Consider the following 14,268-nt stretch of genomic DNA (forward strand, 5'->3'; position numbering starts at 1 on the left):
AATTAAGTACAGGTAAATATTTTTATATTTATATACATTCTTGAAATAATAAATTTATCCGTTATTGGTATTGTTTAACTTGAATTAGGTTATACTGATATGATTAAATGGAATTATAGAATCAGTTTTTAATTTCAGCTAAGGAAAGACAATACCAAATAAGTGATAATCATATTGTACACATTTAAGATGTTTAATTTTAAAAATATGCTATTTTTCAGATGAGACATTTCGAGAGAAATACTGCGAAGTATTCTTCTCATCAAACAATGTCGAAGGCACAGGTGAGACATGTTTTATTATTCATTTAAAGCATTCTAGAGACAACTATGATAAAATTGTAATACCGATGTAAATATATAAAAACTGTAAATAAAATCTCTTTCGTATATATATATATATTTACTGAAATCTCAAAATTTAAAATTTCCACCACAGGTTCAACTATTTCTGAAACTGTACCTGATCAAATTACTGTACCAAGGAAGTGTGGGAACAAGTTAGATTCTGTAAGTAGTATATTTTATGAGTTTAAAAATTATAGCTTACATTATGAAGCAGTTATTTCTAAGAAAACAAGATCTGTTATTTTGAAATAAAACCCTTCATTTTATTAATTTATACATTTAACATATTTATGATAAAATACTTTAAGTTTGAATATTTTTGTGAATAGTCTTTATAGATTCTTTAATTAAGTTTTCAGAAACTTACTTTATAGTTATCAACATGTTAATGAAAATGTAATATTTTATAGGAAACTACATGGACCACTTACTCTATAAAAAAGCTTATAGAGCTTCGCAAAGAAATGGATCTGCAGTTTCAAAGTCCAAACTGTAAAAAAATAAAATTATGGGGCCGAATAAGCGAAAATCTCAAAAAGGAAGGCATCGATATAACAGCAGTAGAGGTGGATAGGAAGTGGAGAAATTTAATGCTGACGTACAGGAGGAGGAAAGACCAGATGAAACGATCTGGAGGTGGGCAAGTTCCCTTTTGGGAATTTCAGGACGATCTAGATGCTTTCCTTGCTTCAAAAGCAAGTGTTTCTCCTCCTCCTGATACGTTATTATCATCATTATCCTCAGCAACTGAGGAAAATGTTGAGGAAAATGAAGCCTCTACTTCAGACAATCTCCTGGAGAAAGAACAAGCACCACCAACAAAAAAAAGAAGAAAAGTCTGTTCCAAAGATGAGCCTCCCAAATGGTTTCAAGAATATATCAAAAAACAAGAGGAGGTGGATGAACAACGGTGGAAAAAACTGGAGGAAATAGAACTACAAAAATTAAGCATTTTAAAAAATATTTTAAATATTGTTCAGAAAAGTAAAAAAGAATAAATTTAAAATGTTTATAATCAAATGTGCTTGTCTCCTAAATTTTAATTAAAAACTGGTTTTATATATCGGACTCAATTATAATGATAATCATTTCAACTTTCCATAGGCAGGGTTAATGTAATTCTAGTTCTTTTGCTAATTTCTCAACTATTCTCTAATCCAATCATATCCTGACTAAAAACAAATTTTCAGGATATTTTAGGTTTATATTCTCTTAAACTGTTGTTTTTTGTATGATATAATTACCTGAATTTTGAATTTAGATTTATCACACTTTAGATCTCACACTATCTTTCAATGTTATCCAGTCAACAACTTTTTTCATTTTACTTGATTTTTACATAATTATTGAAATGAAAATATTTTTTGAATATAGTAAGAAATAAAATACTGAATGTTTGTCTTTTATAATTTTGTCAGTGAGATTAATTTAAAACTCATAAAACATAAAAGAAAACTATATTTTAGTAAACTAGAAATTAATGTACTACTTTTGTTAAAAAAAATATATACAGTGGTACCACAGGATACGAACGCCCCAGCATACGAAATTTTCAGGATACGACATGAAATTCGAACATCTTTTTGCTCCACGATACGAACAAAAACTCACCATACGACGTTACATTAGTTCGCATTTTTCATTTGTTTTCCTTACTACAGTTATTTTTTTTTATGTATTACTTGGCTTTAATTTGAGTATGTTTTTCGCATTGGAACGAATTATTTGGTTTAACATGTAATCGTATGGGAAAAGTTGATTCACCTTACGACATTTTCATGATACGATCTCAGTTTCGGAACGGATTAATTTCGTATCCTGAGGTACCACTGTATAATTTATAAAATAAAAATTTTGTAAATATCCATGTGTTAGCACATCCTTCATAGCTTACAGTAAATTAGTTTTTACTGTAATTAGTTTTCAAATGGGTTTGTTACTTTTAATTAAAATTATTTTCAAATTCAAAGTAAAACATGTTTGATGCATTCCGTATTCGAATTGTACTGGTCAAAAGCCTGAAGACGACCATGATTATGAACAAGAACATTTTAATTAAAATTTGTTTTTACTGGGATATAATAAAGTTCTCATGTTGATTTGTATATTACTTTTCTGAGACTTGCATATTATTTTAAAAAAAAGAAATCAAACTTTTTATTACATAAGCTTCATTGTTGATTCCTTTCTTTTTGTACAGGACTCAATAGGAAATGCAATTTTTCCTTGGGTCAGGAGAAAACTTAGGGGCCCTTACAAAATTAATGCCATTTTTACTAACAAAATAAATCTCTAAAACTGCTTTTTTATTAATAAAGCATTATTGTGTTTAATTTATTCAAAAAATGGCAAGAGAACTCTATTCTCACACTCCATACAAGCTCTCAATGGCTGTTTTTTTAAGAACTTTTTTCTTGGATTCCCAGTTTTAATTCAGCCATAGAAAATGCCTCGTTTTGTATTTTCTTCTTTTGTTCATCAGTATGACATAATGTTGAGTATTTTGAATCTTAGCCCAATTTATTGTCTTTAATGGCCTCTGTGTAAAACTACAAACGCATTACATACTTCTGTAAAAATTTAATTCAATAAGAATATACTTATAATAATAAAAAATGCTTTTAACCCACGACTATAAATTAGACTTAATAAATAGGGTATAACAATTGGTGTGATAAGCCCTGCAATTGTTATACCCTATTTATTAGGTTATCTAATTCTGTCTAAGAATATACTTGTTTTTAGACCAAAATAAGGAAAAAAATGTTCAATAAAAGTAATTGAGTTTTCCCTACTTTTGAATTTAAATAATCTTAGTCAACAAGTGTAAATAAGCGAGTTTTAAAATATGAATGTAGAAAAAGAATGAAACAATTTTTAGCTTCTTGGTAAAAAAGACATTTGTTGTTTGTAATGTTTCTATAGGGAGCCCTTCAATTGATAGATGAGTGAATTTGTGATAAACATCTTATTAAGAACACTGACAATAGATTGTATAAAACTATTCTCTACATTTATTAATTTAACTACAAGACAATTGTAAATTATATTTTCAATAAACATTTCAATTCTGCATCAATAGATCTGCTAATTGATTACGTTTTACTTCTGCAGCTGTACGATTTCTTGTAATTGGGTCTTCTGCAGGTTCATTATAATCATCAACAAATGCATCCTCTGTACAGTCAATATCACCTTGATTAATGCATAAATTGTGCAATATACATGATGTCATTACGACTTTTGACATTGATGAAATGTTTTCCATGTCCAAATATTTCAGACGACGGAATCGCCCTTTTAGCAGACCTATGGTTTGTTCTACCACAACTCTGATAGAACTGTGTCTTCTGTTAAAATTTTTCTGTTTTACAGTAAGATTACCATAATCTTTATATGGTACAATTAAAAATGTATCTAATGGATACGCTGAATCTCCAAGTAAATAATACTTATCTCCTAAATACCTTGAAGATTCGTTTAAAAACCTATTATAAATAGGGCTCTGCTGCCAAACCCGAGAATCATTGGCACTACCAGGCCAACCAACAAATGCATCAATAATTCGCATTTCAGAATCACAAATTATTTGCAACAGGATAGAGTGCCTTCCTTTCCTGTTGTAATAACTCTGGCTGTCTTCCTTTGGAGCTTTTATATATATGTGTGTTCCATCAACACACCCAATTACTCCAGGCAATGAAACAGAACGTAATTCTTCAAACTTAAAAACTGTTCTTTCCAAGTTATCATTTGGCCATGTAATAAACTTGCCAATCATACGACACATTTTTTGGCAGAAGTCTATAAAGATTGTGTGTGCATGACCTTTATTGACACCAAATCTGTCTCCAATACCTCTAAATGATTCTTGGTTAGCAAGAGTCCAAATACTCAATAATACTTCCTTTGTAGAAGAAATAAGAGGTCGTCCTTTTTTTACTTTCATTTCTCTCTTTGAATTTAATAATTTTATAACTTCCTATAAAAAATAAACGCATTATCAGTTAATTTAGAAATTAATAGAAAATTTAGCTTATTTTAAGTTAAAAACTTACTTCTGTTGAACTTTTTGTGAGTCTAAAATGAGATTTGAAGTCATCCATAGAATATGAAGGTACGACCTCTTCAACGTAATTTCGTATCTTCTGTCGCTTAGATTTTTTACGTTCATTGGAAACAGCGATGCCAACCATTAAATTTTCATACCTCCTTTTTTTATTCTCTTGTAATTCTTTAAATAATATGTTACTTTCTAAAACTGAAATCAGCGAACAAGGGACAGCGTCCATTTTGCTTCAGCGACAAGCGTTTGTAAAATGCCATGCAGCGACATGCAGCGGTTGCTGCTTGTGACGTCATTTACGCTACATTTTCGCTGCATAAAAAAACGCGGAGACACTGACACACTTATTTAATTTTAGTTTTGTTTTGGTTGCTATGCCTTGACTCTGGTCTGGCATAGTACACAGCCACTGGTGTGAACCGAGTATAACTCACAAAACCCAACATAATAATAATAATGTTTTTCCAAAGGAAAGTCAAAATTGAATTAAAAAATTTTCAAGTTGGTGGCAATTTCTAAGTTTATTCTTTGATTTTCTTGAAACAGTTCCTTACTGCTGCCATGACTGGTGGAATTAGCTGGTTTAGATTTCTTTTGGAGGAGGGATATGCTTGGGACCACAATGTAGGATTTGATGGACTTGTTCTGGTACTGTAATATTGGAGTAATTGTGATACATTTTACAGGCACACTTTTTCTTATGCTTGCTGTAATCTGACAATGAGGTTACAAGCATATCCCTCCTCTGAAAAGGGATCTAAACAAGCTAATTTCATCAATTATTGAATTCAAAATTTAGTAACTCTAAATTGCAGGTCAAATATTTAAATTTGAGTTAGTTAAAAAAAATGCTTACAAATTTTACTTTAATTTTTTAATCTATATCAAAAAAATGACAGGAAACTCTATATAACTGTAAAGAAAATATTGTGTTAAATAACAGTGTAAATTAACTTTCATTTGTGACTGGAATTTAAAATTGGCGTATAACCTTCCCGTATCATATAACTCACACTTCCTTTCAAATTATCTTTCAAAGACAGTAACCCATGAGTTATTTACTCAAAATCACAGTAAATATTTTAAGATTGTAACCATTATGTTTACCTTATTATTGTTCTTATGTTCTGAATCATTCAAAATTGTTTTCAAATTATTTTAAATTAATATAAGTAGTCAATTGAAGTATTCAGAGCACTAAATGTATTGTTTAACATCATATATGTATATAAAAACAATAATCTTAAAACTTTAATTATTTTCTTAATTTTTAATAAACACAAATAAAATACATTGCAAATATTTATTTATTTTGGGTAGTACAAATAAGAAAACATTATTATTTATTAACAAAAAAGACAAACTCAACAAAAACAAAGTAAGATAGTAAAAAATGCCAAGTTTTGGATTTCCAAAAAAAAAAAACGGGTCCTCTGTTTTTTAAGTAAATATGGCCCTATTACTTACTCTCCCAGGCTTCAGTTTGAATCATTTAACACAAATAAAATATTGTTTTAAATTGAAATTTTTTTAATTATCTAGAAACAACGTGAGCTAGATCCAGCCTGAGGGCTGTAGTTTGGTGACTCCTATGATACAATATATGAAAAAAATATATATAATTTAATGATACTTACATATTTATTAATAAGAGATTGTCTTTCCCTAGGATCAAATTCATAAGCTGTTAAATCAGACACAGTATCGGGTTTGTGCATACCACTAATTGTGATAAGAAGATATATAGAACCTGCTCCATCTTCAAGCTCTTGCCAAATATTATGTGTTTTTTCTGGAGTAAGACTGCTAAGATCTATTGTGCATCTTTGGAATAATTAAAATTGCTAAATTAGTAGTATAATAATTTCACAGTAGGAGTATTTACATGAATATTATATTTATTATATTGAGATCTTATCTGTGAAATTTGAATCTGAAGAATCATCATATTTTATAAGTATTTCCTTACCTATTATAATATTAATATGATCCACTATTTTAGATAAGATTCATTAAGTTATATACAAATCATATTGCTCTCTTATTTTGTTTATTAATCTATTATTAAAGTTATTAAACATTTATATGATAAAAAAGTTATCATGTAAATTAAATTTATATATACAGGAAATTTTCTAATTAATGAATTTGAGGGGACCAATATTTTGAGTGTTTGATATAAGGAGAATTCTATATTTGGAGAATAACAACAGTAATCAGTTATAACTTTGTAAGCATAAATGTTTTTATAAATAAATTTACCTAATAAAGCATGGAAAAAACTAAATATGTATGACACTTGTTTAGTTTCTTTGCATTTCAGTTGTAAACAGAGGCTTAGCTGCTGTGGAGCAGTTGGAGCAAACTGCTCCAGACTCATGAATCATGGGGGGCAAATTAGAAAGGGCAAAATAAAAACTTGTAAAAACATTTGTAAACAAATTTTGGGATTTAATAATTAATCAATTAACCATTAGATTTGAATCTGTTGGACAATTTTGTACACTTTTTAAGTGCTTATCACCTGCATATTTTGTCATGTCATCTGATTTTAAAATATTCTGGAAGAATCAGAACTTTTACAATCGGCATATCCCTCTGATATTTGGCCTAGTTTTAAACTCAACTGCTTTGATTTAAAATATGTTTTTATAGTCAGGTAAAAGAAATTATTTCTATAAGCAAAGTTGCTGAACTACTTTTAATTCACACCACAGCCTCAAATAGGTTCTCCGACATTATTGCAGCATTTCTCATTTTTTTTAACTTTACAAGCGACAACAGTGACAGCAGAATAAAGTTTTTCAATACTAAAATTAATCAAAACTTATTTAAGAAGCAGCATGTCACAACGCCATCTTAGCTCCGGCTACTATATAAATTGAAAAAAACAATAACTTGTCATCGTGATCTGGAGAAAGTGATTGACCGGTTTGCAAACAAAAGAGTGAGATAACAACAATCTTAAATTTTTTTATGTATTATTATGTATTTGTGAATCACACCTAAATTCAAACTTTCCAGCAAAATAAAAGTCCAAAATTTTAAATATCGAACGTTTTTGGCCACTAAATTTATCGGCCTTCCTCAGGAAATACAAACTGAAACAACTTTGTTGTGTTTTGTTAGCACAATGTTGCTGTTGAGAAACAACTTTGCCTTGTAAATTTTTAAAATAACAAAAACAGCTGTGACGTATCATGTATGACATATATTATGAGTCTAGATAGCGTTTCCACGTAGATGATATTTGAATGACATCAGTGTTGATGCAGGTTCCACTCCTGCTCGCCTTGTAGATCTCCACTGCTTCGAAAATTTTATTACTTTGCCTGTCAAAGACCTTGTGTATTAGCTAGGCCTGGTCCCAACAGGGGGAAATCCCCAGATCATATTGAGGTTGTATTTATTATGTGTTTGTTATGAAACTAAACTTGCATATATTTTGTCAATACAGTTTATATACTACATAGTAAATATTATTAGGTACTCCGTACTTAAAGAATTACATTTAGTTTTATCATTATTTTTTGTATTTATTCAATTGAATATGTTATTGTTGAGATGCCTCGAATCTCAAACAAATTGTTATTAAGTAAGGTTTTAAATTGAAACAATTAGATATATGTTTTTAAATTAAATGTTCAAAATAAATTTCGCAAGACCTCTTCCGAGGAACAAGGAGGCGCACCGATTCTACTTGCTCCGGGTCGCTGAATATGTAGCTACGCCACTGCTCTGACCTAAATTTAATCCAAATTCTTTGGAGACAGCCAAAGAAACTTGTTAGTCAGAAGAGATCAAAGAATAAAACACAACCAATAGAAGCAATCTATACTCTTGGTTTCAATGCTTGGCTAACTCCATGGTAAGGCGTTGTAAGATTGTAATTGAGGCAAAAGGTTTCCCAACTAAAATCGTAACTGACACGAATAAAAGTTTTGAATGTATTTTGAGTTTTGATGTAACTTTTGATAAGATAAATTTAATATATTCTGCACAAATTATCCTTTTAATGAAATATAATGCAAATATACGATATTACCCTGAAACAGTTTGATACTATGAATCATCAAAACTCAGAAATCCACATTTTCCAAAAGTTTCTACTAATCTATCTTCTACTGTTTATAGAAAATTATATTTATAGTAATAAACTTATAATATGTATAAAGTTTTTATTTATTTTAATTTTTTTATGCATGTATACATGTAAGTAATAATATAACGCTCAGCTTTAAAATTAATTNCCAAGAAACAAGGGGCGCACCAATTCTACTTGCTCCAGGGTGCTGAATATGTACCTATGCCACTGGTTGTAAACCATTTATAATGTCACTGCAGGCTGTAATACTCATATATTCCCAGAAATCAGCTGAGATTCAAGCAAAAGGATGCAAAAGACTATTATATTGATGAGGAAAATCCTTAAAACTTTGGCTTTTAATTAACAGGCTTAGCTTTTAATGTTAGAAATCTGTAGATTAGAGGGATAGAAGTCAAGAATAAATGCTTTTAATATACAAAACATTGTCACAATGCCAGACTGCAATTTTTAATCATATTTTTAGTTTATTTAATTTAAAATATATCTTCTTCATCTCAAATTAGTAGTGTCTTGTCCCTGTATATCATACTTTTTCTGCTAGCAATAGTCATGCTGGTCATCTATCTAACTCCTTTCAGGGAAAAATTTTTGAAATGAAATAATGTGACTTCCAGTACACACTGGAAAATCATATATAATTAATCAGGCCTCATGCCCCTATGTTTTCCATATCTGGTCTCAACTTTTATATACCTAACTCTGTTCTTGAGATTAAGGATGGACAGACAGCCAACAGTGGGAATTTATAGGTGTACAATTTTTTCAAATTACAGCCCAAAAAATTGGTTGACACAAAAACTGCTAAAAAATTTCTTTAAAAGTAGCCCAACTCACAAGAAATTATAGGATCTGGCAGCTCTGCCCTGTGTCTATTTGAAATCTTCCATAATTATTAAAGATACTAATGCTCTCCTCAAATGAATATATTTGATTTAGTTTGTTGTAACATGAATGGCAGGAATTTGAATTAAAGGGAATTATACCATGAGATTTGAAATTCCATATGTTTTGTATACTGCATTTGTTAGAGATTGTCAGTTGTTTGATATCTAGAGAGAAATTCATTATACTAATTTGGAATTAGGGAATTTCCTGTATATTGTGTATATCCACTGTTGCTCAAAAAATAAGCAACAATGAGATTCTTGTGAATAAAACAATTATTATTTTATTGATTTGAATGAAAGTTGAAGAATAACTAAGAGTTATGGCTCTTACATTTTGATAGCCAACTATAGCATCAAGATGTTCAATAGTGATTTTTGTCTAACGGCATGTATGATGACTTTGGACTGCAATGCAGTCTTGACAACAACAATTTATGCTAGCAATGACATTGTTGATCAAGTTTTGTGGTGTTAATTTTCATTCTTGTAGAAGAGCTTGTTTGAAACTTTGAAAAAGAATGGGATAGGATACTGAAACTTATAATCAGTCTTCCTAACATGTTCCATAAATGGTCTATTGCAGGGGTCGGCAACCTGCGGCTCGCGAGCCACATGCGGCTCTTTGGATGTGAAGCTGCGGCTCTTTAGTTCCATACGCAAATATTATTTATTTTATCAAAAAAAAAAAAAAACATTTAAAAATCGTTCTGAATCGATTAATGAGGATTAGGCACTGATTCTATCTCTCAGCCACTTGTACTCGCTTTTCACCGCACCCCTCCCCGTGACCCCGTCCTCGGATGTTTCTATTATCTAATTTGTTGTGAAAAACACTACTTATATATGAATAAATAGATATTTTTTCTTATGAATAAATAGATTAGTTTTTTTAATCAAAAAACTTTATTTATGTGAGTACTATTTATTGTTGGCAAGAAAAAATTTTGTGGCTCTTTAAAAACTTTGAAATTTTGTAAATTGTAATTTTGGCTCTTCCGACTCAAAAGGTTGCCGACCCCTGGTCTATTGGATTCAGGTCTGATGTTCTTGAAGGCCATTGCATGTGAAGAATTGTTTCACTCTGCAGGTATCTCTCAACCAATTGCACTCTGTGAGGTCAAATGTTATCATCCATAAATATTGCATTTGAACACATTACAGTGATAAATACAGTGACATTACATGTGGGTATAGAATTTCATTTTAATACTTATACCTATCAATGAACTACCTGAAAGAAAATGTGAAGCTCAGTGTGGCTGTTTATTGCTATTCTTGCCCATACCATCAACCCACCATCTCTATAATGGTCACTTTCAAAGATATTTGTTACAGGTGTCAAGTCCTGGATTCTCTTCACATCAAAATTTGGCAAGAATCACTCTAAAGACTGAATTGTGACTCATTTCTTTTCCTTATTTAGTAAAGAGTACTGAGACCATTGCAGAGACATGAACAAGTAGTCTCTTTACATACAGTTTACCCTCCAGCAGTTACCCCATGACACAGTTTGTTGAGATAGTCATCTTTCTGTGGTAGCAGAGAAGTTCAAAGCCAGCTGTTGCATTGTCAGTTATCTATGATGCCTTGCACATTGAAGCAATAAGCAGCAATCTGTTGTGGTGGTACACCAGTATATTTTTGTTGTTTTTATTTTATATATGTATATATAAGAATATTCTATTCCCCTTTCTCTTTGTTCTGTTTCTATACTTTCTGGAACTTTCGTCTGAATGTGGGCGGTCAGTGACCCAATTTCGGGACAAAGGAGTGAAGATAGCCCAGAGGGCAAGTGGGGGACGATAAGGACACTTTTGGCTTTGGACCGGAGGAGGAAAGACCGTCGGAGAGAGCGGTCTCGAGTTCGGTGTTGCTTCGGCCAGAAGGGTTACAAAGAACACTAAAGATAGAAATAGCATTGGAAGAGAAAAAGAACTTTGGAAAAGCCGAGATTTAAGAACGAATTTTGGATCCTCGCATGTGCTCCGTCCCCATAGAAGAAAAGAATTCCAAGACGAAATCATCTTGTGGCCACCACCTCAGTCAACCATTCGGGTACCCGTTCCTTACTAGGAATTTCCATTTTTATTCTCCCATTCTATTCTAATTCCTGTCCTTCCTTTCCTCTTCTAGTTATAAGTAGTTTTAAGTTAGTGATTAAGTGTCTCCTTTGTTACGCGAAAGAAGAGTTTAGCTCCGCTGTAAATTAAAAGTCGGTGTTGTTTGTTCCCTTTTGTTTAATTAAAGTGAGGAACAAGGAGGTCGGAATCAACGAACCTTTCCTGTATATATGTTCATACAGTAAAATAAAGCACGTCTTATTGTTTTATATTCCTGTCTCTTTGTGAGAATTCATTCATCACCACGTGCTCACCACAATGGCGTCCGCGACAGGATTCCGACAGTAAAATCTCCTTGTCCTTACGTTATCTGTTGAACTTTCGATTGTACGCGTATTTTAGTCCGTATAAGTTTTTTTTTTTTTGTTATTTTGTGTTTTCTTTTTTCATATATATATATATATCATGGCTACAAACAATCCTGTAGATAGTACGATCCATGGTAACGGATCTAATGACGGTGTTCCGTTAGTTGTAACGGGGTTTTTGGGGATGATTCCCACGTTTTCTAATACTCAAGGTGACTCTGTAAATATTAAACAGTTTTTTTTTTCCGTTGAAAACATTGCCACCCTAGCAGGATGGAATGATAGGGTAAAGATAGCAGTACTACAAGCAAGACTAAAGGGGGAACCTCTTTCTACTTTCTTTTGCCTGTTAGAACAGTATCCTTGTTCGTACGAAGATATTAGACGCGATTTAACGAAGTGTTTTGAAAGAAAGAGAACTGGAGAAAAGAAAGTATTAGACCAACTGCTAAATTTAAAACAAGGTGCGAGCGAATCCGTAACGGACTTTGCCGTGCGGACTAAAACTCTGTTGTCCCGCGCTGTAAAGGATCATGCTAAGATTGACTCATTGCGCGATGATATAATTAAGGAAAGGTTCATTCTAGGTTTGAACGGCAGGATAAGAGGGAATGTATTGCGGCGGTCCCCAAAATCTCTGGAGGAGGCTTTTGAATTTTCGGAAATCGAAGATAAGATCGAATCTGATTGCAATAACCATACCGAACGTAGGGGGGTTTTTACTTTAGTGGAGGAAAACATAAAACCTGTTAACAGCGAGCCAGATAACATATTGGTGTCAAACGTTTGTCATGGTGATAGGATCGACAGACTAGAAAAAAGGGTTGATGCCCTAGCTGAAGCCTTTGAAAAGTTCGCTAGTAGTAGCAAAGACAAGGACCACCGAAATGCGGATATAAAGTTCTATGATTGTGGGCGCCGGGGGAATTTTGCTCGTGATTGTCCAAACCATCGAAGGGCGAATTTAAACTTGTAAAGGAGCGTTATGATAGCCAGTATCGCGCTCCTAGTGTAACACTAAACCTGGCTACGCGCGTCTTTTTTTCTGATAAATACCTCCCACTCATTAAGGGTAGGATGAATAATCTAGACGTAACCCTGCTCATAGATACTGGAGCAGAAAAGTCCTTGATAAGCTCGTTAGTTTTAAAACGTATACCGCCGAATTGCATCAAGAGAGCTAGAGCTAATGAAGAATAACTTGGAATAAGGGGCATAAATGGGGTGGTAACAGAGTGCGAACAACTCGTTAGTGTCACCGTAAGTTATAAAGAGGTAGAACACCACGTAAACATACCGTGTATGCCCTTCCCTGAACCCGCGGAATACGAGGCTATATTAGGGATGGACATCATTAAGGACATCCCGAAAATCACCGAAGATCTCGGCAAATGGATGAATGTTAAGCCGCGTAACGCAATTAACAGCGTCGTCTCTCCAATAGATTGCCTCGCTAACACCCCTATCCAAGTCGAAGGACTTGATGATCTTGGGTCGATTGAGCTAGCAGATTACGACCTTAACATATGCCATACAAAGAGTAATAGGAATTTTGTAGCCGATTTATTGCCGAGGCCTGAAAAGGCTATACATTTTAATGACCTGCACACGCGTGATGTTGTCTCTGTTAATCCTGATCTATGGAAAAAAATTATCAAATCTCAGGAGGAGGATAAGTTATTTAAAAATTTAAAGCACCATTTTTCCAACCAAGCCCATAACCCGGTAGGCGACAACGATAACATTCCACCGGAATTTTCGCTAGAAGGCGATGTTTTGATCCACAAAAAACCAGGGCAGTTTGGTCTCCGTCAATGGAAACAAGTTTGCGTGGGAGAGAGTGTAGTCAAGGAGTGAATATGGGCATTTCATTGTTCCCCCTTGTCGGGTCACATTGGTTTAGAAAAGACTTGCAACCTGATAGATCGATACTACTTCATAAAAAACCTCCGCGCGCACGTAAAACGCATCATCCGTAATTGTAAGGTCTGCCAGAAATATAACCTCCACCGTGGCCGTGCCCCATTTCAGGAGACTGAAGTTGCTAGTTTTCCATTCCAAAAAATAGCGATAGATATCATTGGCCCCCTCCAGAGATCACAGAGCGAAAATCGGTATATTTTTTCAATGGTTGATGTCTACACACGTTTTGCTGAAGCCGTACCAATGAAGGACCAATCGGCGCAAAGTGTAGCCGAGGCCATATTTAATCATATTATTTGTAGATACGGTTGCCCTAGCATGTTAATCTCCGACCGCGGTAGTAATTTTACATCCAAAACATTCCAGGACGTTTGTAATCTACTAGCAATCAAGCATAATGTGACAACAGCTTATCGGCCATGTGCCAACTCCATTTGTGAGCGCTTCAATAAAACCATAGTTGGCACTATGGCCCGCATTTCACAGGGGGATAACCGTAACTGGGATGT

At 32.9% G+C, this 14,268-nt stretch overlaps 3 protein-coding genes across 7 annotated transcripts in view; 1 reads left to right on the forward strand and 2 right to left on the reverse strand.

The window, feature by feature from the left end:
* LOC111621443 (multiple C2 and transmembrane domain-containing protein-like) overlaps positions 1-14,268 on the reverse strand; it is an 83,044-nt gene that overhangs the window by 15,974 nt on the left and 52,802 nt on the right. For all 4 annotated transcript variants that reach the window (XM_023363593.1, XM_023363591.1, XM_023363592.1 and 1 more), the window contains exon 8: positions 6,051-6,237. In XM_023363593.1, coding sequence (XP_023219361.1) covers positions 6,051-6,237 — 187 coding nt within the window. The remainder of the gene's footprint in view (positions 1-6,050; positions 6,238-14,268) is intronic.
* On the forward strand, positions 58-1,774 carry LOC111621446. 2 transcript variants are annotated; one of them, XM_023363598.1, is made up of 3 exons: positions 58-284; positions 439-509; positions 758-1,774. In XM_023363598.1, the coding sequence occupies exon 3, from the start codon at positions 812-814 to the stop codon at positions 1,343-1,345; it is 534 nt and encodes a 177-aa protein (XP_023219366.1). In that variant the 5' UTR covers positions 58-284; positions 439-509; positions 758-811; the 3' UTR covers positions 1,346-1,774. The 2 variants fall into 2 exon arrangements, with proteins under 2 accessions (XP_023219366.1, XP_023219365.1); XM_023363597.1 differs by having other exon boundaries at positions 439-1,774.
* Positions 2,453-4,813, reverse strand: LOC111621445 (putative nuclease HARBI1). The gene is made up of 2 exons (XM_023363595.1): positions 4,406-4,813; positions 2,453-4,329 (listed from the first exon to the last, which is right to left on the reverse strand). The coding sequence occupies exons 1-2, from the start codon at positions 4,637-4,639 to the stop codon at positions 3,412-3,414; spliced, it is 1,152 nt and encodes a 383-aa protein (XP_023219363.1). The 5' UTR covers positions 4,640-4,813; the 3' UTR covers positions 2,453-3,411.

Source organism: Centruroides sculpturatus, unplaced genomic scaffold, assembly GCF_000671375.1.
Source record: "Centruroides sculpturatus isolate CEXI.00-Female unplaced genomic scaffold, Cexi_2.0 scaffold227, whole genome shotgun sequence".
NCBI classification, from domain to species: Eukaryota; Metazoa; Arthropoda; class Arachnida; order Scorpiones; family Buthidae; genus Centruroides; species Centruroides sculpturatus.

Excerpts from the sequence above, each read along its gene's own strand:
- LOC111621445 (XM_023363595.1), bottom strand. The coding sequence starts at position 4,639 with ATGGACGCTGTCCCTTGTTCGCTGATTTCAGTTTTAGAAAGTAACATA. Across the intron at positions 4,330-4,405 it reads TCACAAAAAGTTCAACAGAA|GAAGTTATAAAATTATTAAA; the intron begins GTAAGTTTTTAA and ends TATTTTTTATAG.
- LOC111621446 (XM_023363597.1), top strand. The coding sequence starts at position 812 with ATGGATCTGCAGTTTCAAAGTCCAAACTGTAAAAAAATAAAATTATGG.